This window comes from Danio rerio, chromosome 23 (assembly GCF_052040795.2).
Source record: "Danio rerio strain M-AB ecotype USA chromosome 23, GRCz13ab, whole genome shotgun sequence".
Lineage (NCBI taxonomy): Eukaryota > Metazoa > Chordata > Actinopteri > Cypriniformes > Danionidae > Danio > Danio rerio.
In genome coordinates this window covers 38276696-38302986 of record NC_141043.1, presented here as the reverse complement: position 1 = coordinate 38302986, position 26291 = coordinate 38276696, and the positions used below count along the sequence as shown (strand labels likewise).

General features: G+C 34.2%; 1 protein-coding gene across 9 annotated transcripts in view; it reads left to right on the top strand.

Moving 5' to 3' along the window:
- Nucleotides 1-26291, top strand: part of slc41a3 (solute carrier family 41 member 3) — a 142820-nt gene that overhangs the window by 100670 nt on the left and 15859 nt on the right. For 3 of the 9 annotated variants that reach the window (XM_087307549.1, XM_087307551.1, XM_087307552.1), the window contains 5 exons: nt 6140-6451; nt 18866-18973; nt 19152-19223; nt 23440-23584; nt 25856-26002. In XM_087307549.1, coding sequence (XP_087163675.1) covers nt 6164-6451; nt 18866-18973; nt 19152-19223; nt 23440-23584; nt 25856-26002 — 760 coding nt within the window. In that variant the 5' untranslated portion in view covers nt 6140-6163. Of the gene's footprint in view, nt 1-646; nt 719-3752; nt 4068-6139; nt 6452-10238; nt 12425-16630; nt 16959-18865; nt 18974-19151; nt 19224-23439; nt 23585-25855; nt 26003-26291 lie in introns of those variants that run through there. The other 6 variants (XM_087307550.1, XM_087307546.1, XM_087307547.1 and 3 more) reach the window with 6 other exon arrangements.

Sequence of the window (26291 nt, the reverse complement as noted above, 5' to 3'; positions counted from 1 at the left end):
GATTGTCATTTCGAATTTAACACAACATTTTGTTTCTTTATTTTATTGCTGAGCTACAAAAAAAAAAAAGATTCAATTAAATATTGTAAATGAATCAGACTTGTAAAAAAATGTAAAATACTGTCACTTTATAGATAGAGGACAATGCCAGTCATGCAATGAAAATGCAAGTCATCTGCGAGCAAATCAAGGTGAAGGCAGGAGCAGCTTGACTAGTCTCTTCTGTTTGTTTTTACAGTAATAGGCTAGTTACCTGAGTCAGTTAATATGATTTAAAGCAACATTTTCTAGTTTTTGTTTAAATATTATAAAATAAATTATGAAATTCCCCTTGGCAGATTTATTGTAATATGGTTTGGCATATATTCGGCACCCTTGTGTTGAACAAAAACAAAACAAAACTCAAATTAGTCTGAAACAGTCAAAGTTGAGCAGATCTAACAGAATTTTCCTCATTTGTGTGAGCTATCTCTTTAACTGGATGATCTTTGAAGGAAGAGGAGCGGTGGGTTTCCCTGTCAACACCACCATCTCAGCGGCAGATGAGGTCAGACAGGAGGGGGTGTTCAAAACTGCCAACAGGATGAAATTTAAGACCTCTCCGAGGGCCCCCCCTATCTGTGACTCCTCCAATCCAATTCACGTTGTTATTCTCGGTGCCCTCTAAGATTTATGCTGCTCACTTACGACTTTCCTTTGCTTTGCGACATTGTGATAGGTAAGACGTTTATATGTTAGATCTGCATGGATAAGCTGGTGCTGTGCTTACACTGTATTTGGATTTAGGTTTGGTTTGTGTTATCAGCTTCCCATAAAATGGACCATACATGCATTCAATTATAAGTTGTCTGGCTGGTGTGCAACTTCTCCTGACCTTTGAAAGTTAGATGCATGCGTGGACACGTGTAATGTGAGCAAATGGAAAGTAGTCCAGTCACATTATTTTGTATTCTAGACAGCATGTTTAAACTCTTGTTCCTTATTATGAGGTTGCATTACAAATTAAATAAAGATCATTATTGCTAAAAGACTGTATTGTAGACTAAATAAAAAAAATTATGTATATAAAAAAAGTTACAATAGTTCTGTTTTTTTTTAACGTGACATTTAATTAAGATCTGGGTACAAGAGCAAAATGTGATGACTATTTTTGAATAAATCCATCTCTTTTTCTCCATTCAATGCGATTTCCTCTCAGTGAGAATAAAGCTGGTACTTGAATTAAGCTTTTGATGAATCCATCTGTTTGTAATTATTCAATTCTCCCACAAACACTGTGAACAACACAAGTCCCTTTTCCCTGAACATAAATACCTAAATATTTGTGCATTTTGCAACAAGCTTGAAATATTTACTGATGTGCCAATATGAATAATTTTTGGCCGATACAGATTTTTAACAAATAAATATTTCCCAATTTAGATATTTTTATTACTTGCATGCAATTTCAGCTTGTTAAGTACTGAATTAGATTATTTTCCATAAACATGGATTGGATTAATTTAATGATCAACAGGCAAAAAGTTTAATCACTCAATAAAGATGTCTGACAAATGAGATTTGTACTATCGATGTTTTGCTTCAATTTGTTATATTATTTACATAAATATTATTAAAATATTATATTATAATTGTATATTTTTTAAAAACAATATTTATTTTGTTTTACACACACACACAAAAAATCTAATTGACTCATTGCCTTCACACAGTTAATTAATAAATAGTATAATAATCTGCTATTTTAAGGGTGTTGCCGACACTTATGCCATTAAACTAATCAAAAATTATCTAATAAATATTAATGGCCAATACACTGGTGCATATCTAAATATATTGTTTCCATAGAGCTGCAAATAAATTTGATTGTGTCGTTCAAAGTGCTTCACTAGACTGTATAGTTCTTTCCCTCATTAAAACCATTATGTACATTAAAGTTGTGCCTTTTGTATTTTATCGAATGTTTTTAGTCTTTGCTTTTGTTTGGTGATTCCTCTTGCAGCAGATTTGGTTCATATTTAAAAGCAATGTATTTCATGACTGATTGCAAACGACATCACAAAAGTAGAAACACATATTTTTGGTATTTATAAATGATAATCTAAAGAGGATATTTCATGCAAAAAAAAAAGGTCATCATTTAGTCACTGTTTACTTGTACAAAACCTATTTGAGTTTCTTCTTTTGTTTTAAAAAAGGAGATATTTTGATAAAAATGCTGGTTGTTGGAACCCCTTGAATTCTATAGTATATATTTTATAAACAACCAGCATTCTACAAAATATCTTTTGAGTTTAACAGAAGAAACTCAAAGGTTTAAAGGTGCAGTAGGTGATTGTCTTCAGAAGCATTTTGTTGTTGTGCTGTTTGAAAGTCTCTTCACAGTGCAATAGTAATGATTAAAGTAAATGACCTAAATGTGTTTATATTGAGTTTTTTAACCTCCTTTTAGGTGTCAAAATCACTGTTTCCACCTTGTCACACACCCAGAGTTTTAAAATTTCAACTATGAAAATAACTTTTTAAAATATTGTTTATCTGGTATCTATTAATGTATCTTAATTAAGCACTAGTGAAATAATTTCAATATTTTATAGTTATTAATGTGAGACTCTTATCATTATTATTTTTTATACAAAATATAACTGTCGCACAGTATCAGTGTCATTTCCACCACAACACTGTAGTCGCTTTAAAAAGTTTGTGTGAAAGATTATTTAGGTGGTTTCTATGAAAATGAATAGTGCCATCTGAGCACATGTTCAATAGAGGGAGTTTAAATTTTCATCAACAACATATAAAGAAAAATCAAGGTGAATATTGCTTGATAAAGAAATACATTTATTCTACGTCATTTCCAAACATGTTGTACATGTTGTTTTTAAAAATAAACAAAATTAAGGTAAATAAGAGTGTTTTGTATACATGAAAAGCTAGTATCAATTCAAAGCTAATCGGTAAAGCTATTTTTTTTTTTTTACAATAAACTGTTGAGATGTCATTTCCACCACTGTCATCTCCATCACCCCACACATTTAAAAAAATATATATTTTCAAAGTTCTCATCACACATTACAAATATATTCACAATGTATATGTTCCTGCTCTATTTAATATACAAATTGAGTTTATTTATTTTCTAATAAGCTCTTAACCAAATTAATATTACATTTTAGAGTGTGACAGGTGTACAATTCAGCATACAACTAATTTATTTCATTATTGTATAAGAAAACTGTACTTGCTGGTTCTTGTTAATAATAAAAAAAAGATGTATAATTAGCCTATTATATACATATATATATATATATATATATATATATATATATATATATATATATATATATTGTGGAAAGATTGGTTAAACTAGATACAAAAATGATCTTAGACAATGTTTGACTGCCATCATTTACTTCATTTTGAAACGAAAGCTGCATATTGAGATGTGGTGGAATTGACATTTGTTCAGTTCACGATGCATAAAATGTTTCTCTTCTTATCTAAGTTTGTCCTCTTACAGATCTTAAAACTTGGCAAATTGTTTAAACTTATGAGGTATGTTACGCTAATTTTGAACAAGTTTTTTACTCAACTTCACAAGACTAAAAGTAACTGCAGTTGAAGAATTGCCCAAATACAGCACAAACTAACGAATCCGCTTATGAATAATAATTCATTCTTGCACGCGCTTCGTAGCCTTCCTGGCGCGTCCCCCACGTGACTAATAAATATTCATGAGTCAAGCTTTCTCCGTAGTACTATTGGTGAATGCGTTTCCTGTCGAGGAAGTTAAACATTTCGAATAGTGATTAAAGGCGCTGAAGCGCTTAGAGTGAATTATAGCTTTATCGATAGCGAAGTTTCATATAATGTGATGAATGTAAACACAAAAGAAGGGCTAATTTGAGACGGTAGGCTGTTCTTTACGTGGCTTTCTTTCGCTGATGTGGAACACAAGCCATCAACCGTGTTACCCATCTTTGTTTTCCACATCTATCATTGTCATCAAGAGCATTCAGCGTTAATGCAGATACGTTCGAGATACGTTTATTTGTTTGTAAGATGAGGTGAGGTTTGTGGCATGCAGCAGTGAAAGCTGTGGGAGAATGTGCTACTTTAATATTGCTATAGCAACGCGTTATGAGCGCTATGAATCTAAACATGAAGACCGTCGGTGTGATTTAGAGAGCGAAGTGATGATAAACTGTTAACTGTTGGTACACTGATAAACTGTTGACTTGATTCATTTTAGTGGTAGCAAGTTTGGTTTAAAAGCAGCTTGACAGAGCTAATAACAAAGTGCTGATGAGTGTCTGTGATTTGCATGTAAACACCATGTAATAAAAATATAAGTATCATCTTTTGATATTATGTACTTTTAGAGAAAATTATGTCGAATATGTGGACTTGTGGTCTGAATTTACATAAAACACTTTTTTATGCATTTTTACATATACCCTTTTTTTAAACTTGATTTGACTATCAGAGAGTAAAAATAACCTTTTTTCTCATTTTGGACAGTTAAAAATAGGGTTTGGGACATTTCATATGCTGCAAAACAGTTGCAGGATGACACTGGATGTATGTAACAAAATATAAAACATTCAAAGTATTTTAAATAGCCATTTAAGAGCTAAAATGTGCTGTCCACGTATATGGACACTCAGGCCCTAAGAGGTTATACACTCATACACAACCGACAAGTTAGCTTACCCAATTCACCTATAGCGCATGTCTTTGGACTGTGGGGAAAACCGGAGCACCGGGAAGAAACCCACGTGAACGCAAGGAGAACATGCAAACTCCACACAGATATGCCAAATGACCTACTGTGCACCTCGTCGCCTGTTTGTTTAATTTATTAAACTGAATTTCTTTCACAATTGTTGATTTAGTTGTATATAGAGAATAACATATTTAATCTGGGATTATCACTCCCAATTAATAGACTGACATAAAATATAAACAGTAACCCAAAGCTTTTACTAGGGCACAGCAAACAGTATGGCACATACACTACCTGACAAAAGTCTTGTCTCCTATCCAAGTTTTTTCCGCTGTGACGACCCCAGATTAATAAAGGGACTAAGCTAAAAAGAAAATTAATTAATGAAAAAAAAAAAAACCTGATGAATGGCTACAGAAAGACATGCCTCAGCCAGTCAGTTTAACTTATAGTTAGGAAACAAAATCAGTTAGAAATATCATATTTATGTGGTCATTTAAATTTTTCATTTTAGAAATGACAATTGGTCAAAATAACAACTGATTTTTATTTATTTAAGTGAAAATTAGGGCTATTCCACCAAATATTATAATGAAAAAAAAACCTTGAAATTAGACATAGGCATTATAAGATTCTCACAGTATGATAAGCTTGAAAAAAATGTCACGGTACTGCTCTAAAATATGTTCTTTTTTATGTCTGGGTTAAAAATTTAATACATTAAACCTTTTTGAACACCATACATTTTATTTTAAGAAACATTTAAAAAAAATTTTGAGCTGTAAACATGTTAGGCTAAATAATTACAATAAAATTCACTGACTTCTGCTATGTTCATTAGTTTCAAAAACATTGGATATTTTTCTTTGGATTTAATGCAGTGTTTCTCAACTCTGTTTTGGATGTCTCCTGTAATGTGTGTGACAGACAAAGATCTTTCAGTCTCTGCTAATTAGCTGATGATCTGAATCAGGTGTGTTTGGTTAAGGAGACATGGATAATGTGCAGAGCTGGTTGTCCTTCAGTAATGTGGTTGAGAAACACTGAAGTAAAGCCACTGCGCTGTTCAGGTCCAGTATGCTAATATGTTGGTGTGTAAGTACATTTGTTTTTATAATGTTTCCTGAATTGTGGGTTGACTAGTAGTTTTTGATGTGGAGGTCCCATTTCTGCTTGAGATACTGTTACCCCCCCCCCCCCCCCCCCAAGAAAAAAAAACGTACATATACTATAGAAATGTTATATTAACAGAAAAATGTTTAGCAGTTAAACCTTGACTTTTCCAAACCACGGTAAACCTTGAAATTGCCCCATGCCTACTTGAAATTTAAATCTGATCTGTTCTATACTAAATTAATCCTCTTCTCAAGCTGTACCTACATCAGTTTAAAAATTACTTTCTTTCTGTCTCAGACGGAACGGACCGGAGACTCCACCATGCCAGGAGATGAAGTTCGGCAGAGGAAAGGAGGTGGTCGCAAGAAGTCCAAAAAGGGAAAAGGAAAGGGTGGTTTGGATCGGACTGGCAGCCTAGATGGGCAAAATGACCTGCTGTTACCCCCTCCCATTATACCATCCAAAAAACCTGTGGAGGAGAAGACAAAAACAGCCCAGGCTAAGATCGAAGAGGAGTCTGCCTTTTCTATCTGCCTCCAGGTGCTCTTCCCATATCTGCTGGCCGGGATGGGGATGGTGATGGCAGGCATGGTGCTGGACAGCGTGCAGGTAAGAGACTGTTCAATAAGTTTCGGCAACTTTACATAACAGTTTATAGCCTGACATGACTTTCCAACAGTTCAGAGTTGTTGTAGCAGATAATGGGCCCACTTTAATTATCCAGCGTGTCAAGTGCTGATATTTATGGTCCTTCCTTACAGGAAGCAGAGTGTGAGGGAAATTAATGTCATCATTAAAATTCATTCGGAAGGAGAAAGACTGGAAAAACACTCCAGTCATGAAGCACTGAAGCAATATTTCACCAAAAAATGGTGTCATTTTGAAGTTTTTATAAAACTTGTAGGTTTTGTGGATAGATTATAGTGCTGTAAAAATTTACCTTGGATTAAAAACAATAAAAGTAGCCAACCATTAGCTATGACAAAAACCTGTGATACAAAACTACAAATTTAGGTGTTAAAATGTTTAAACAACAGCAGTGAGTTTTAGAATTGTTGGGTCTGAAAAGGACTAAAACACTTTTGAATAACAATAAACATAGTAATTATTATAAAAATTAATTTCATTTTTGTTTATGAAATTAGGCATTATGTAGGAGATTCGTAATAATCGTGAGATATAAACTCAAAATATATTAAAAAGATATTTGCAAAAAAATAATATAAATAAATAAAGAAAGAGAGGAAATGTGCAGTTTGGGGGAAAACAGTCAAATTTGTGAAAGGTTTACTCAATGCTGCAAGGTATAATCTCAGAAATAAAAGTGAATTTTAGTGTTGCCTCAAAATGTTTAGCTGTAATTTTTTAATTGTTGAAATAAAGCCATATTGTAAGATGCAAATTTAAAATAGCAACACACTTGCCGTCAGAAGAAAACAGAATTATATAAATTTTTGAACCTGCTATTTTGGGAAAAGTCTAACTTGCTAGACGTCAATTCTGAATTGTAAGGTATAAAATCAGAATTGCAAGAAATTGCAAAAAAATTGCACATAAAATTGCAACCTGAAATTGTAAAAAAAATTACTTTCAAACTCCAAGTTGTGAGGTAAATTGCAAGAATAAAGTCAGAATTGGGAGATTTAAAAAAAAAATGTGAGTCTCATAACTGCAACAAAAAGAAGAATCAGATCAAAATGTTAATTTACAAATTGTTCAATTCTCGAAAAATGCATGTTAACTCAGAAGCAGTTGCAAACTTACTCACCGGCCACTTTATTAGGTACACCTTACTAGTACCGGGTTAGACCCCTTTTGCCTTCAGAACTGCCTTAATCCTTCGTGGCATAGATTCAACAAGGTACTGGAAATATTCGGTTAAGTCTAGATCGGATATGCGGCCGGCCGGAAGTGCGAAATGCACATTAATAAAGCAGCATTTTTTAATGACACTGTATAACAATAATTAATATTTTTACAGTACTTTGATGGTTGGGTTTAGGGTTGGGTTGGGGGTAGGCGTTAAAAAATATTGTGGAGGCCATTTGAGTACAGTGAACTCATTGTCATGTTCAGGAAACCAGTCTGAGATGATTCACGCTTTATGACATGGCGCGTTATCCAGCTGGAAGTAGCCATGAGAAGATGGGTACACTGTTTTTCACAGACCAGGCAACGTTTTTCCAATTTTCTGTTGTCTGATTTTAGAGAGCCTGTGCAAATTGTAGCCTCAGTTTCTTGTTTTAAGCTGACAGGAGTGGCACCCGGTGTTATCTTCTGCTGTTGTAGCCCATCCGCCTCAAGGTTGGGTTGTGTTGTGCATTCAGAGATGCTCTTCTGCATACCTCGGTTGTAACGAGTGGTTATTTGAGTTATTGTTGCTTTTCTCTCAGTTCAATCAGTCTGGCCTCTGACCTCTGTCATTAACAAGACATTTGTATAAGCAGAAAAAACATCACTATTGTGAAATGTTAGCTCAGAATTGTGTGGTATAAACTCATAATTGCAAGCTGTCAGCACCCTACGGAATGCAAAGTTCTGCATTAAAATGAGTTGAATCTATGCCCACCTATAGTTTCATTTTTTTAATCTAGATTAATCTCACTGTAATCAAGGAATTAATCTAGATTAAAATAGCTCATTTGAATTCTGCCAAAGGCATTTAGAATATGTGTGCTACCCAAATAACAACTAAAAGTAAGTCTTTGAGAATGGTTTTCTCAAGCCAGGTGGCACATTAGACCAAGGGCTCATCTTCGGTTTTCAAAATTCATCACAAACTGCTTGAGAAACTGTTCTACTGTGATAATTGGTGATGAAAATAAATGATGTTCAATAAGATGTACTTGTGTTTACTGTTTATTCAGTTAAGTATGAATTTTTAACTGTAGGCCTACATAAGCTCCAAACTGATTTTTGATTATCTTTTTTTTTTTTTTGTTATTGAAAGTCATAACTGAACTAAACAAAAATTGAAATTAAGACATGTGGACATATATTAGTGGCATTATTGAAGTAAACACCGCAATCAAACTATTACCGTCATGTAGCACTTCTGCCATATTTTCCGACAAGATCCACACATGCAGCTGTCAGAAAAAGACCGCAGACACACACACACACATCGCAAAATGCAGAAGTTTTTTCTTTCTATTTGGCGTGTGTTATAAAATTCCATAACACTCTCACCAGTCCTCACTCCTTATTTGCATCTAATACTTCAGTTTGTCACGGGGGCATGAATGAAATGTTCATGAATGAAAGTGAAACTGCCGAACTGCAGTTAAAGTCACCCAAAATGACAGAAAACTCTTACATGAAAGCACTTCACATAAACACCCTAATAATATTATTGTCTATTAAGGCAAGTAACTAGATTAAAGATGTCCATGTGAACGTAGTCAGTAGTGTCTTCGAAGTAAGTGAAAGATCCAAAAGGGCATTCTGCTAATTTGATTTACAAGCACTTTTTTGCCAGACGGCTCACCGGTCAGGTATACATCCGTACTAAAATATCAAGGTGAAGGTCATCAAAGCTTGCATAGAATATAGACCCAGCTTTCAACCCAACTTGAGAATAGATTAACCGCGATATCTTTTTATTGCCCGATAAGAGTCTTGCGTTAGCGCAGCACGTCAATAACGACCCACGAGTAGTTGAAACACTAATGTTATGATACAACAATGTAGTTATATTAATTACTTAATATTATAAGTTATAAAATTTATTTGAGAACTTACACCAAAATAATTTATTTGGTAATTTTTACAAGGAAAAAGCTAAAAACTGAGATGGTAAATCATAATTAATAGCTCTAAATTAATTATAAACTAGACCTGTGAGTATTGTGTCTATAAACTCACAATTCCTAAAAATAAAAGTGTGACTCACCAGAAAACAATAAACTAAAAACATTAAAGAAAAGAGAAAAGGTTGCAAAGTTGTTCTTTTGAGATGAAATTTTCTGGCAGAAACAGACTTCTATATTAGAGGAGAGACACCTTGCAATAAATTCACTTTATTCACCTGTATCCAGTGCTTAAGAAAGCATCTGTCCTTGAACTGGTTGTCATTTAATAAGTGATGCTCGGTCTCGATGGCTGTTTAATGAATGAGATCATAGGTCCGTGTTGTTGATGTGAGGCTGTATTTGCTGCGTCACTGTGCCTTGCTAACGACCAAACCATTTTTTAAATTTAGCTGAATCATGCCTCTCTTTCCCAGTGTGTCCTCTATGTACTGGCGAGCAAGAGGTAGAGCGGTGAGTAATCGAACAACGCTGCTTTTCACAACCCTACGGCTTCTCAATCGCTCTCTTTGTCTCTCACGCACACACTTGTTCAATCTCCATCTATCTCTTCCTCTCCTCCTTCATCTTTCCCCCCCGTCTCGTCCGTCTGCCAAGCACTCACCCGTTCACAGCTGATAAGACAGGTTCAGAAGTACGTCAGAGGAGAACGTTAGCTGAGAGCAGGACAAACCGGACAGACGCAGGACTCAGAGCAGTTTATAGGAGGTAATGAGGGTCAAACCAGTGACTGTTTTAGAGGGCCTGATGCACCGGTGAGGAGGGGGAGAAAGGACTGCCCTCCGGAACGAGTGGAAAAAAAAAGCCTCAACATGTGTTTCTGTCACGTTCTGGACCTGTTAGACCATTGTTAGACATTGAGCCGGACAGGACTGTTTTTCTTCGGAGTCGTGAGTCCTGTGGCAAACAGAAGAGCGTATATTGTGGAGCATCTATCAACTTGTGATTGAAAAAGAAATGCGGATTGGGAATTATTTTGAAAGCGCTGAAGTGACTGCTTAATCTTTATCTTACCAGGCATACGGAGAGTCTCAAGAAGTTTCTAGAAGTGGATTTTGATTCTCAGGGAAACAGTAAAGGAGAAGGTTTCTGTTGAACAAATGACACCTTGGAGAAGGAGTTAAAGAAATTCGCCAACTTTTTTTTGAGCTGTTGTGGAAATGCTAAATTATTTTGTTATGTACATCTGGGAAGACAGCATTTAGAAATCCATTTTCATTGCCTTATTTGTTTTAGGCGTCATTTTATTTTGAGAAGAAATCTTTGGGGACTATTTGGAGTTAAGAAATTTCCTTATTATTTTCATCCTGTCTTTCTAGGAACATTTTAACAGCTATATTCTTACCGTTTTTGTTTAGGGATCATATTTATTTTGATAAGAAGAACATTTTCGGTACTATTTGGAGACTATAAAGAACATTATTTACAGTAGGTCATGTCTCCAAGGCAACACTTAAAAATCCATTTTCATTGCTGTATTTGATTTAGGCATCATTTAATGCTAAGAACTTTTTTGGGACTATCTGGAGATATAAAACTTCCATAATATTTATATCCCATTGTTCCAGACAACATTTTACCATTTATCTTCATACCGTTTTTGTTTTAGGTGTCATTTTTTTCATGCAGAACATTTTTGGGACTATCTGGAGATACTAAAATTACCTTGTTATTTATATCCTTTCTTCTAAGGTGATATTTAAACATCCGATTTCTTGTCATTTTTTTGTTTTAGGTATCTTTTTCTGTCTTGTAAAGAAAGTTGTTGTGACTATCTAGAGATACTAAATTACCTTATTACGTACATCCTGTTTTTCTAGACAACATTTTAACCTCCATTTTCATTGCTGTTTTTGTTTTAGGCTTCTTATTTAATCTTGAGAAGAACTTTTTTTTCAGGACTATCTGGAGATACTAAAATACTTTATTATTTGCAACACATCTTTCCAGGCAAAATTTTAACATCCGTTTTCATTGTTGTTTTTTTTTTTTTTTTTTTTTTTCAAAAAGAACATTTTTGGGACTATCAGGAGATACTAAATTACTTTATTATTTGCGTTACATTATAATTTAAATATAAATTTTCTTGTCGATTTTTGTTTTAGGTGTCATGTTTTCGAGAAAAATACTATCTGGAGATGCAAAATTTCCTTAGTATTTTTTCATCCTGTCTTTCCAGACAACATTTTTGCATTTACATTCTTGCCATTTTTGTTGTAGGCATCATATTTACTTTTGAGAAGAACATTTTTGGGACTATCTGACGATACTAAATGACCGTACTATTTTTATTCTGTTTTCCCAGAAAACATTAAGAATCAATTTTCTTATAATTTTATTATTTAATCCCCTCTTTCCAGGCATCATATTGAATTTTGAGAAGAAATTGTTTGGGACTGGAGACTGGATCTGGAGATACTAAATTACCCTATTATTATTTACATCCTGTCTTTCCAGGCATCATATTTAATTTTTAGAAGAACATTGTGTGATCTGCTGTGATAGTGTGTTAAAAGCTTCCAGGAGACCTGTTTTGTCCAGTAAACTCTCCTCGGCGGTGGGTAATGGGGTAAGAGAGATGGTGGTCACTCAGTTAGAGCTGGAGCTCTGTTATCAAGGGAAGAAGCTCAGAGGTTTCACCTGTAAACTGACCCGCTCTGCCAATGGCTTCTTGCCGGAGAGCTCCTACATCATCGCGGCGCAGGTCTTGCTGCCGTTTCTGCTGGGTGGTCTGGGGATGGTGGCGGCCGGCATCGTCATGGACATTGTCCAAGTATGAGCGATTTAATCTAGATTTGGTGAAGTATTTCTTAGATATTTTACTGTATTATTTTCGGATCATGTAAATAATATTGTTTTTCAAACACTGTTGATAAGCATTGGTGATGCTGTCTTGGTTTTGTGATGGTGTCAGATGGGAATTTATTGTACTTTAATATATCCCATTCTAACCTTTTTGGACAAATCATAGTAATGTTATGATTTTCATCAGACTACGTTAAAGCACTGTAGAATGGTTTGTAGTATGGGCAGGATGCTACCAAATTGATTTGAATAATATTATAAAATTTAGCATGTAGTGTACCATATCCTAAAACAGTGGTTCTCAACTGGTTTGGCCATGGGACCCACATTTTACATGGTCATCAAGCCACGACCCAAATATTTAGTAACTATAATGTAATTTTAGCTATTTTAATTAATTTGTATTTATTTGTTAACATACACAACTAGTGACAGATAAATCATAAGAAAATCACCAAGACTTACAAATAAACAATATTTTGTTGTTATTTAACAAAATGTATCAAATTATAGAAATATTACAGAGTAAAAATGTCAAATACTGTAAACAGTGGTTAGGGTAAGGAAAAGTTAAGTTACCATTGACTAAACTGAAGTTACCATTAACTAAACTTTAACACTGATCTGGTTGCATTGAACAGAAACCAGCAAATTGAAGTAAAATTATTATAATAATCATAACTATTTTTACAATGATCACCAGTTATTTGCTGTTCTGCTTTTGTGTGGGCTTTCTTAGCCTTTGCTACACGGTGAGCATAGTAAGATGCGCTGAGTGCCTGTACTTGTTTTGAACATGAAGATGATAGGCACTTTTGTGATGCCCTCAGCTATTGGAGTCGTCTTAGAAAATAGTCCACAGGTTTGTCCTTGCAACTGGGATGTTTGGTTTCTAAATGTCGTTTTAATCTAGAAGGTTTCATGCCCTCTTGTGAGAGCGCCTCACTACATATGACACACTGAGGTTTAAAGCCTTTTTTTGTCGTCAATATATGTAAATCCACACTTTACATATTCGGGGTCGTACTTGTGCTGAAATTTCACATGCCAAACGGTACGGTTGTCGCACGCGCATTTCAAAATAAAAGTTAGATATAAGCAAAATAAGTTAAATATTAAACTTTTGTTGTTTTTTTGATCACACACTCAAAATGCGACCCACTGAAAATGTTCCCGTGACCCACTTTTGGGTCGCAGCCCTCCAGTTGAGAAATACTGTCCTAAAATGTTATTATAATACCACAGTATTAATCAAACTTTATGCACTTTTCCACGCAGATAATGTGGTTCAAAGTGCTTTATTGTTAGAAAATAAAAAATGTACTATTAAATGTCTATTTTTGTAATGAAAGAGCCTCTTTTTTTGGTTCCGCATTAAAATCTTGCTTGAACTCTTGAGTTGAACTCTGCAACACGGAATGTGTTTTTCCTTTCCAACGCGCTACTGTTCTATTGTTTTTCAATGTAAACATGCAGATGATGAACATGTGTGACCGGTACACTGGCATCTTGTGTTTTTTTAAAGTGCTGCTCATGTGAGCGCCATGTTTTTTAAGACACCATGTCAGGTTGAAAGATCTTTAACTTTCAAAAGCTGTGCTGCTCATCACTGTTAGTGGCACAGCAATGGACCAATCAGAAAAAACTTGGAGGCATGGCAATCGCTGCTAGTTTCACTTTGTAGCTGTGTCTAGATACTATCGTGCTTAAAATGTGCTTTTTTTATTTTCAAATCATTCTTGAGTGCTGACTCGCATTTCTAGAAGCAAAGTTCGGTGTGAATGAGCCCTTAATGTACTTCCAGTTAAAATTGAATATTGAGTAGGGGGTGAGGCTTTCTTTTTGCGCAGCATTCCTTCAGCAAACTAACAATAATAAGGGTGTGGTTAAGAATAGAGTGGAGGAACTATGACGTCACTTTGTAGGCTAATTGGCTGCTAGCATAAAACTGGTTCCCTCGTGAAAATCCCTATAGGATTTTCCCATAGGCTTTTCGAAGATTGCAAATAATAAGCTCTGTGTTCAAACACTGTTCATTACACTTACACGTTTTGTCCAGCCGGATAATCCTCACACGAAATTACAACTTGGAGCACTTTTGAATCTTCAATGCAAACGCAAGAGTTAAAAAGCTAACATTAGGCTATAAACGGACTACAGTGCCCTCGATGCGCTCGTTTGTGACGTCAGCACCACCCTGCTACAGACAACTTATCAAGCTTATTTTTAGAAATAATGTCCATGACACAGAGTTAATCTCTCTGTATATTATATTATAATCCACGCTATATATTATAAACAAATATATACGCAAAAAAACATAGACCTATACGCTTTTGAATAGTTTTTACGTGGGAAATACATCTGTTTTGCTTTGCGGTTGTTCTAAAAGTTTTAAAACTCTGTGTATAAATCTGCCTATATAGAATTTTCATCAGACATATTTAAATAAGTGTATCGTCGCACACGCAGCCTGCTTACCTTAACAGATGACAGAAATGAGGCGTGAGGAGGAACAAGTCTATCAAATGGCTGCAAGTTCCATCATGATGGACACAGAGCAACATTCAATATTCATTTTATATCACGACGTACAGCGAAAAGCAGCTCATACAGTCACATCTGCTATACGTTTTATGGAGGAGTGTAAATATTGCAGTTATGACTGAGTAAAATGTGTTCAGATGAATAAAAAAGTCGAAAAATCACTTGATCACGTTAAAATATGTCTGTATTTTTACACATTTATTCACACGTTTGCATTACTGAGGGCAGGAGAGAGACAGGCTTGCACTGGTGAGCAGTATCTTCATAATATAGTTTAATTAAAATAAATGATCAACAAATGAATCTGTCTCGACAGCCTTTACATGTGAAGGCATTATCTATACACAAGCTGAATTCTTAATTAGAAAAATACAAAAAGCTATAAAATACTATTCATGAAAATACCTAAATAACAGACAAATCCAAATGCCCAACACAAGCGAGCTGCGCTCCAGACCAGATCAGCTCGATGACGTGTAATGTCTCCGACACCACCTGTAGTCCCATTTAGCAACTTGATAGCAAGCGTCTTTTTAAAGAAGCATGGCCAAATTAAAAATTCAAAAGTGTGCTGTAACTGATGTGTTTTATGTCGTAGAACAAAACGTGAAAATATCTTGCATTTGTGTTTGCCATGGACCTTATTTAAGCGATTTTACTGAAACCCCATTCAAAAAACCCATTGAGTTTGGGACGAGGGAACCGGAAGTGCTAAAATGCTAACTCGCTTCCGGGTTTTTGCATACAAATTGACGTCATAGTTCCTCCACTATATTGTGGCTGAAACTGATGTCATTAAGAAGCAACAAACGCAGAAGCAAACGCAGAAGCAAATGTTCAGACTCTGATCGAAGATTACCAAATTAAACCTTTTAAACCTTTTTTAGTAATTTAACTTGTATTAGCACAAGATTAATTATTCACCCAAAGGATAACAAAAAAAACTACATTTTAATTTTAATAGTTTTATGAATTTTAGTTGGGGAAAAAAGGTTGATCATTTTGGTTCCGAGTTAAAATTCTTGCTTGAACTCTGAGTTGACCTCTGCAAGATGTATGATTATAAAAGCAACTAAAGAAGTAATAAGTAAATAAATAAAAAATAAATAAATACAGAAGCATTTGTTTACAATCTTAGTTTCTCTTTAATTTATAGCAAAGCATTGCTTATTCTTATTGCTGTCTAATAATAAAAATAATAATATTAATATGAATATCAATGATGATAATAAAAATAATAATAGAATGATAATGATCCTGTTTGTACCTAGTGTTGTTTTTAAATGTATTTATGAATAATGTTTTATTTATTTATATATTTTTATTACAATTTTTATTACTATACTATCACTAAGCAATTTTTAAAAGAGAAAAAAAGACATTGACAACGATTAAGCAAATAATTTTATTATTAAAGAAATTTTAAAAACACTTCTCTTTGGTATACTATTACTAAAATTTTGATCTAGCACAAACTTAAAACAACCACATGTTAGCTTCGAGCAACAGTTCCCTGTGCTTCTGTTCTCCCAAACAGACATAGTTGGCATGGGCTGTGTTTTGTGTCTATTAATTGAATTGTCATGGGGACCAGCGAGACAGACAAAGGCTGTTTCTGGAGAGAGCAGAAACAGAAGTGGGCTAGATCCCAGGATGGCTTGTGACGTGACACCCTTTCCACCGAAGAGCCTGGACTTAGGCTGTGCGTGTGTTAAAAATAAAGGCCCCTGGCTGGCTGGCACTGCTCTCTGTTGATTTAAACATTACGGCTATTTTTAACTGCGTGAGTGGGTTTGCGAAGAGAGGAGCACTCAGCTCGTATACTGACACTTTGCTTAATATAAACGCAAAGCACAAGAAGCCATCAATGCTCAGTGAGTCACTGGCTCTTTGTCAGCTTGCTCATTATGAGCTGATATTTATGCCTTTGCTGATGACTGCTCCGTGTTTTGACTGTAAGTATCAAAATAAAAGAGGTGAAACTGACATCCAGTTGGATTGATCTGTACTTTTCTAAAGTATCTTTCATCTCAGTTTATGGCCTGTACATTAACACGTCTCTCAGTTTAGAAATATTGACAGTGTTTGTCACATTAAGAGTGATGTATGGGAAAGCCAGTGCACTTTTCAGTATAAAATATTATAGCTATTCTGCTTGCAATTCATGAAAGTTTAGATCTGGTGTTGAGACTTCGGTTTCCAGCATGCAATAGGGGTCAGATGTGTGTAATGAGTGATTATTTTTAGTACTGTTTGTCTTTTTTTGTATTTTCTGATTCTGTTGATTATTTTTGATGAATCTTGAGTGCATTTTTAAGCTATATCTGTGGATTTCTTTTATTTATTTTTGTTTTGCAACAGTTGTGGTTTGTGTGTTGGGGTTTCAGCGCTGTACAGTACAGAGTGAATGCCATAAACTAATAGTGATAATAAATCTGATTACAAAGCTGTTTGTGTGCACTGGATGTTTTGGTTGATTCATTTAGTTGGGGAAAAAAAAGGTTGATCATTTTAGTTCCGCATTAAATTCTTGCTTGAACTCTGAGTTGAACTCTGCACAGTGTATTATTATAAAACAACAACAAAAGAATGAATAAGTATATAAGTAAATGGGTAAGTCAATCAATCATCAAACAATCAATCAGTCAATCAGTCTGCGGACATTTGTTTACAATTTTAGTTTCTCACTCTATTGCAAAATTTTTTTAATCTTGTTTCTGTCTAATAATAATAATAATAATAATAATAATAATAATAATAATAATAATAATAATAATAATAATCCTGTTTGGACTTAATGTTGTTTTTAAATAAAGTCATGAATAATATTTAATTTTTTATTTATTTATATTTTATTACTCTATAAAAAAACTTTTTTTCAAATATATACATTTGTAAAAACACAGAAAAAAAAACACTTTTCTTTGGTATACTATTACTAAAATAATCATGTCTAATCATGACTTATTAATTTATTTATTTTAATATATATTTTTTACATTCATTTAAACTTGCAATTGTTTTATTCATACAAATTTATACTGTATTTTACAGTATATATATATATATATATATATATATATATATATATATATATATATATATATATATATACATTTTTTTCTTTTTTTATATTTATAAAATTATTTTTTGGTATCGGGTATGACTGGTTTAACAATGACTTGATTCTTAAAATGTTAGGACAATTTATTTTTATTGTCTTAAAGGTGCAGTATGAACGTTTGACACCAAGTGGTTGAACTAGGTATTGCATTCCTGGATCAAAACAAACGCAATTGCGGGTTGCCAGATTGATAACCAACAGGAGTGAATCTGACTATCGAACCTAAAGACTGATTTAAATTGTGTTCTATATCAAAGCAACGCGATATTAGGAATTTTCTCCATATTAAAAGGAGTTTTTGTCCTAACTAACACCTCAAATTGATGTATTAGAAACAGCTTCTATTTCTTGCAGCTGAACAACAGAAAACTTTGACAATGATCATCTCAGGTACACCTCATACTTAAATGCTAACAATGTGAGTTTGAATGCTAGTTTACATGACATTTATCATTTATTGCCATATACTAAAATCAGCAGATATTTCACCTCAGATCTTGAAAAAAAAACTGTTTGAAATTGAACTTTAGAACTAAACACATATCAGTGATTCAGCATGTAGGTGTAATAATGTTAAAGAGGTTTAATATGTATTAATTAGATTATAAACCTTACCATTTCATGAGTGAGTGCATATTCTGTGCTTCTGAATGGCTGTATTTACATTTTTGTTGTGTTTTATCTGGTTTAAACAGCTCAATTGGCCTTAACTATCATCTGTGTGCCTGTGTGTTTCAGCATTGGGAAGTGTTTAAGGTGATCACCGAGGTCTTCATCTTGGTACCTGCTCTGGTCGGCCTGAAAGGAAACCTAGAGATGACTCTGGCATCTCGTCTGTCTACTGCTGTATGTAAAAAATACTTGCCCAGTTGGATAAGAAATGCATTACTTGTTTGCATAATAAAGTATATAATCTATCACAGGGTGTAAACCTTAGTGTTTAATGACCCTGAGATGATTAAAAGTGTCTCGCCGATTAAATTAAAATGAAAACTTCTGCGTTTTTGTCTCTCATCTTACTCAGGCTAACACTGGACAGATGGACGACCCCAAACAGCAGTGGCTGATGGTGACCTGTAATCTTGCACTCATTCAGGTATGTTAGTCACAAATGCTTTTTATTATATTGAAATATTACATACACCTTTTTACATTTATGGGTTGGGGATCTTTAATTAAAAAGAACTGAAACAAATCCCTTTAAATAATGTCGCACTATAAATTTCTATATATGCGTACATTTTTTGGAAATTGTGATTTTTACATCTAAAAAAACAAAGTAAATAGCTTTCCATTGGTGTACTGTATGGTTTGTAAGGTAGAGTTTCACAGGACTTTTAATTTTCTCCTGAAGAAAGCAAGGCAGCACCATCTTGAATGACCCATGGATGAGTAAATCAACTGTCCCTTTAACAATGTTGTTCAGATAAATATAACCCCGATGTTTCAAAATGTTAGAACAAACTTTGCCAAATGGAAATTGTTAAATCTGACTTTTTTGGGGGTAGGTTAATGCAATTAAAATGGTATCGTCAAGGATTCATTATATTTCTATGATGATTCCTTTGGAGTTTCCATTATCCATCTTTAAGCTGTACAATCAGTTAGTAAGGGCTTTTTGTGGGAGGGGAAGAAGCCCAGAATTAGTATGAAAAAATGTTTACCACTAGCAGGGTTCATACGGTCATGAAAAACGTGGAAAAGTCATGGAATTTGGACATGGCATTTTCAAGGTCCGGAAAAGTCATGGAAAACAAATATCTGTGTTCTTGAATTTAGGTTACAGGGTCCTTTTACACAGATCCACCAACTACCAATGGTGTTATTTCAGTGACAAATGTTTTAAGCACAGTATTACGAGTCGAGATCGCATTTATGTAATACGAGCATGTGAATCTCTTTGCTTGAGCGCCGATTTTCTCTGTTCGTGTACAAAACTTCTTGCACGCCTTCTTGCAGATTTTCTTGTGCGCTCTCAGATAAATGCTTCTGAAGTGCAATTTAGCACGTTTATGTAGTATGTATGTCTCCAACGGTTATTAGATTAGCTAGGATTATTTATAAATGTCTCCAACAGACAGAGTGGCATTAATGTGTCCCGAAGTAAAGTTAAACGGCTATAAACTTTAGCAAGATTTAGTCTTTCTTTGTTGTATGCCATAGACCCTTATCTATAAATAAAGTATAATTATGGAAACTGTGTTCATCCTAACTAAAAGCTACGTTGTGTTTGCTGGCCTCACGCATCAAGCACCTGTCAGTCAATCAGTCAGTCAGCATTTAACCTAAAAGGGCTAAACAAATAACGCACAGCACTACTACGGTTATAGAAAAGTTCACGCTGTAATAATTCACTTACCTCTTAATATGTTTAGGTGCGATTATAACCCGCTAATAATGAATGTTTTGATTGAGAGGCAGTAATGTAGCTGTGGTGGGATGAATTTTGGTGTGCCGCCCCACTATAGGAGAATGAATGTAGCGGAAACCTTGGGTCAGTTGTCTTGGCTTCTAACTTGTCCTTTGCCAATCACATACTCTCACATTATTAGTGCAGTGAAAGCATTATCTAAATCAATTTTACACACACACACGCACACACACACACACACACACACACACACACACACACACACACACACACACACACACACACACACACACAAACACATATATATATATATATACATACATACATACATACATTTAAACTAAATAGATTGCTGCATGTTTCACCACATACTGTAATACATTTAAACATGCATTGTTTTTTTTTTTACCACACATATGTATTGCATGAAACATTAGATCATGAAAATTTACTTGAAAGTCTTGAAAAAAAATCATGGAAAAGTCCTGGAAGTTTAGTAGTAAAAATGTGTATGAACCCTGCACTAGAACAAAGGGAGCATTGACTGCATTTGAGATGATTCAATGAAAATAGAGAAAACTCTGACTTGCCCATTCAGTGTTATTGATTCTTTATCTTAGAAATGTTTCCATTTTATTGTGGATGGGGAAGTCAACCCTATATCGGAACACTCACAGCAGGTCTGGAAAAAAGTACATAAGATATTTCTTTTTCCTCTATTATAAACAAGGCTATTCTTCATTATGGAATGACCCTGCTATTAAGATAGGAAAGAAAACAGTGTATTGGAAAGATTGGTGTAAAAAAGGCCTGAAAACAATTGATGATTTATATGGGCAGAGAACACTGGGTTCATTTCAGGAGTAGAAATGATTCAATGATTAGATAAAGGGGATTTCTGGAAATATGCATAGCAGTATTAAAAAAAGTGTTTATTAAGGTTTCTAAATATTCCAAAGTCAGTGCAAACTACATCTTTTGTGTATATGATTGCTGCAAACTACATGTATGGAAAAAGCGATCATTTAAGAATTGTTTGGGAGAAAGACTTGCAGGTGGAATTTGAAGAGAGTGAATTGGAGGCAGTAGTTTCTGGTAAAGGGGGTCCTGTGAGAAATGTTAGAAGTACACTCATACATACAAGATAATTAATCAATGTTACTGGATCCCAGTAAGAGTGCATAGGATAGGATTAATGAAAAATAACCACTGTTGGAAATGTGGTCATTCTGGGCACCTTTTTACATTTAGGACCAATCCCAATTCTACCCTTAGCCCTTCCCCCTACCCCTTGCTTTGAGCGGTCCCGTGAAGGGGTAGGGGTGTTCCAATTTTCTTTATCTTGAAGGCGTAGGGCTAAGAGGAAGTGGTAGATAGCCCTTTGAATGGAGACTTTTCAGGACCACACTCGAAACCAAGAGCTAAGAAACTTTCTCAGAATACTCCAGCAGGATAGCTACACCCAGAAGTAAGGAGAATTACAAATTAGTATTTTTTTATCATTATTATGAATTTTTACAACAAACCAGCACATGTTTTCAAACATTTATAACCACGTGTTTTACCATCATGCTTTAAAAAAAACCCGCTAAAATACAAACCGCTAAATGTCGCTGTCTATAATCCCTAATAATAACTTCTGTATAGCAGTCACGCAACATACTGTCACTCGATGACACTCAAATACCATGTCAGAAAAGTCTTGTGGCTGGGAATGGGCTTTGTTATAATGCTATGATGTTAATGTTGTTTTTGGTGTATTTACATAGATGAATATGACCATGGTGTAAATGCGTAGTAATATATCGTTATGATAACATAATATATGTCTTCAATGATTTCCTGAAGATAAATACCAAAAAAAAAAAGCAATTGAAGTAGTGAACTACAGCAGTCACGATCGTCTGATCTTATATGAAGCAAGAAATCACGATGACATGTGATGTCGTATGCAGTTGCTGTAGTCCTATCCCATTTCTTAGGGGTAAATTTTTAAGCACTTCCCTTTTACACTCGGTTTTAAGGGCCCAGGGGAAGGGTAGGGGTACAAAAATAGATTGGGATTGTCCTTAATGTAAAGCTGTCATTTGGTGGCTCCATTCTGGACAAGAGTTATTCACAACCTTGAGAAATGGCTGGGACAACCTTTACCTTATTCACCAAGAGTTTGTTTTCTTGGTGATACATCCACTCTATGGAAGGTAATATCTAAAGCACAGGCTGGGCTAGTCATTGCAGGATGTATTATGGCTGTGAGACTGGTGCTGCGAAATTGGAAGAACTCAGATACTCCCTTATTGAAGGATTGGACAGAGCTGATGACTTCTATTGCATCATATGAACGCCTGTTGGCAAGACTCATACTTTCAATGAGAAATGGGGTAGCTTTTTACAGTATTTGGAGAGCATGTACAAGGAAAATTGAAGGGTTGTCACTTTGGCTGTTGTATTATTTTATATTTAATATTTATGTTATAATTTTTGTTTTGTTATTATTTTTGATTATAATTTGTTTACATTATTTTCCTGAATGTTGATTTGTGAACTTTATGTTGTGTGGGGTATAAAAGTTCAAAATAAAAAGAAAGTTTGATGTCATAAAACTATCCCTTTAGCAGAAGTTACTCCCATAATTCACAGAAAGCATCATGGGAAGTAGGTAAAAAATGTAGCTAACCCATGGGAATCTTAGGATTGGTGTCTGTCAGGAGAAAAATGATCCAATACGAGCATGAATTAACTGAACAAACATTCATTAAACATTCAACAAATCTAAAAGAATATGAAGAATTACTCTGAGACTTGAGTCCTGCAGGAGCCCTCGGTCTTGAATAGCAAGAGCACTCATTATAAAGATGAATTTTTAATGAGGGTTTAATAATGAATGAAGCTGAATGATGAGCAGCTGTGATGGAGAGATTGTCTGGCTGTTTTTCCTCAGGTTCAGGCCACTGTGGTGGGTTTTCTGGCGGCTCTGGCAGCTGTAGGTCTTGGTTCCCTGTCCAGAGGAGGTGTAGAGCTGGACCAGGCTGCAGTCTTGTGTGCTAGCAGTGTTACTACTGCATTTGTGGCCGCTCTGTCTTTAGGTACAACACTCTTTATTCCTTTGAAAGCATGAAAGCAATATACAGTACACTACCTGACAAAAGTCTTGTTGCCTTTCCAAGATTTTTAGAACAACAAATAATAGCTTGAATTCTAGTTGATCATTTGGTGTCAGAAGTGGCTTATATGTAAGCTAAATGCTTCTAGATTATGCTTATTTTACCTAAATAAAACATGATCATGGCTTACTTTTAAATTATTTAATTCGGACAGTAAGGTCTGACTTTGCTTAGACAAAAGTCTTGTCACTTAACAGAAATAATGTCGGTATAAAATATAAAGTCATGCTGCAGTGGAAAAAAAATTCTGTATGACTCCCATGAGCTTGGAGAACTGCATCCATACATCTCTGCAATGACTCAAACAACTTATTAATAAAGTCATCTGGAATGGCAAAGAAAGCGTTTTAAAAAGTATCTTACCCCAGACATTCTTAATAACGTTCATGCCTGGTCACTGGGTTGGCCAATCCTGGAGCACCTTGACCTTTTTTGCATTCAGTAACGTTGATGCGGAGGCTGAAGTATGAGAAGGAGCGCTATCCTGCTGAAAAATTTGTCCTGTGGTTTGTAATGTAACGGGCAGCACAAATGTCTTAAGACCTCAGGCTGGCAATGTTGCCATCCATTCTGCAGATCTCTCGCACGCCACTATACTGAATGTAACCCCAAACCATGATTTTTCCTTCCCCAAACTTGACTGATTTTTGTGAGAATCTTGGGTCCGTGCGGTACTGCCTATGCAGTATTTATGATGATTGGGATGCAGTTCAACCGATGATTCATCTGAAAAAATCTACCTTCTGCCACTTTTCCAAATGATCAACTAGAAGTCAAGTTATTCTTTTTTACTTTTACAACTGGGATTCACGACAAGACTTTTGTATGACTAAGTGTAATTCAATTCTTCCAGATCTGATGTTTAAAAAGATATAGATGTGCGTGCAGATATTAAATGGGTCATGAGGGTTAATCAAATTTGGTTTAAACCAAGTAACCAAGCCTATATAGAAAATGTGCATATTATAAATAAATAACTTTTCATAAGTTATAGGAAAATCTGCATTTTGTTTTTTGCTCATTTAATACAGAAAATATTTTTATCCAAAGGTTTGGACCACATGATTTTAAGTATTTTTTTTATTTAACAAAGATGCATTGTTGATTAGATATAATGATATAGACTTGTAATATTATAAATTTATTCTTCAGAAAAAAAAAAGCTATTGCACTATTCGTCAACTATACATTTTTAAAAAAAATAAAAATATGCCCACAGTTTCCACAAAAATATTATCTCAACAGTTTTCAGTGTTGATTATAATAAGATATGTTTCTTTAGCAGGATATTAAGTGTCAGTGCAGACTAGAGTAATGACCTCTCATAATGTCCATAAAAATAGAAAAATTTAGAAAATAATAATATTTAAAAAGTTTGATTTACTGTATTTTGATAAACTGAAGAATTGGTTATCAAAAAGGACTTTTTTCAAAAACATAAAAAAATAACTGTTATGGCATGCAACATTTTAACACCTAGATTATGATTTCAGTGTTTTTTTTTTTTTTTTTTTTTTACATTTTTTATCATTAATTGTTTCTTAAATAAATGTATTTGAATGTCAAAATCTACATATTTGAAGTAACGTTTTGTAAAGTATAATTTACTTTATTATTATTGTTGTTGTTATTTTTACAAAATACAGTACTTTTTTTAAACTACTGAACTATTTATCAAATTATTTTCAAAATTCAAATCTCCATCACAGTTAAAATATATATACATATATATATATATATATATATATATATATATATATATATATATATATATATATATATATATATATATATATATATATATATATTATCATAGTTGATGATTAATTGCTTATTAAGTGTGACTTCACAATAGAGTAAAGGCTTCTCAAATGTATTAAAATGTAACATAACTAAAATAGAATATAAATATAGAAAATTCAAGTAATATAGACTATTCTATATTTTTCATCAGCTGCAGCTGTTTTCATAAAATACTTTTAAAAAACTCAGTTGAACTGTTAATATGGCATGCAGCATTTTAAAGTAACAAGAAACACACCTAACCTAGACTATTATTTCAGTGTTTTTTTTACATTTAATTTGTTATTATTTTTTAAGGAAAAGTGCATATATATGTGATATTTTAGTAATTTTCGTTGATTGAACCTTTTCGCTACCGTCACAGACTCTGCTTCTGTCTGTCACGCTCAGGTCTGGTGATGATTGGTGTGATTATCGGCTCCAGGAAGGTGGGCATCAACCCTGATAATGTGGCCACACCAATAGCAGCGAGTCTGGGAGATCTGATCACTCTTTCTCTGCTGGCAGGAGTCAGCAGCACACTCTTCCAGTACAGAGGTGTGTGTGTGTGTGTGTGTTTGTCTGCTTATTCATTCATTATTTATCTTTACTTAAAAATAAAAATCTGCCATATTTACAACCTAAAATATGTGTGCTGCTCTGAATGTTGTACAGTGCCTTAAGAAAAGATTTGTTTGTAACAGTCATAATTAATAGCATTAATCTGGCGTTAACAAAGGCATAGTTCACCCAAAAATGACAATTTACTCAGTATTTGCAAACCTTTATGAGCTTTTTTTTCTGTTGAACAAAAAAGGCGATATTTTGAAAACTTGTAACTATTGAC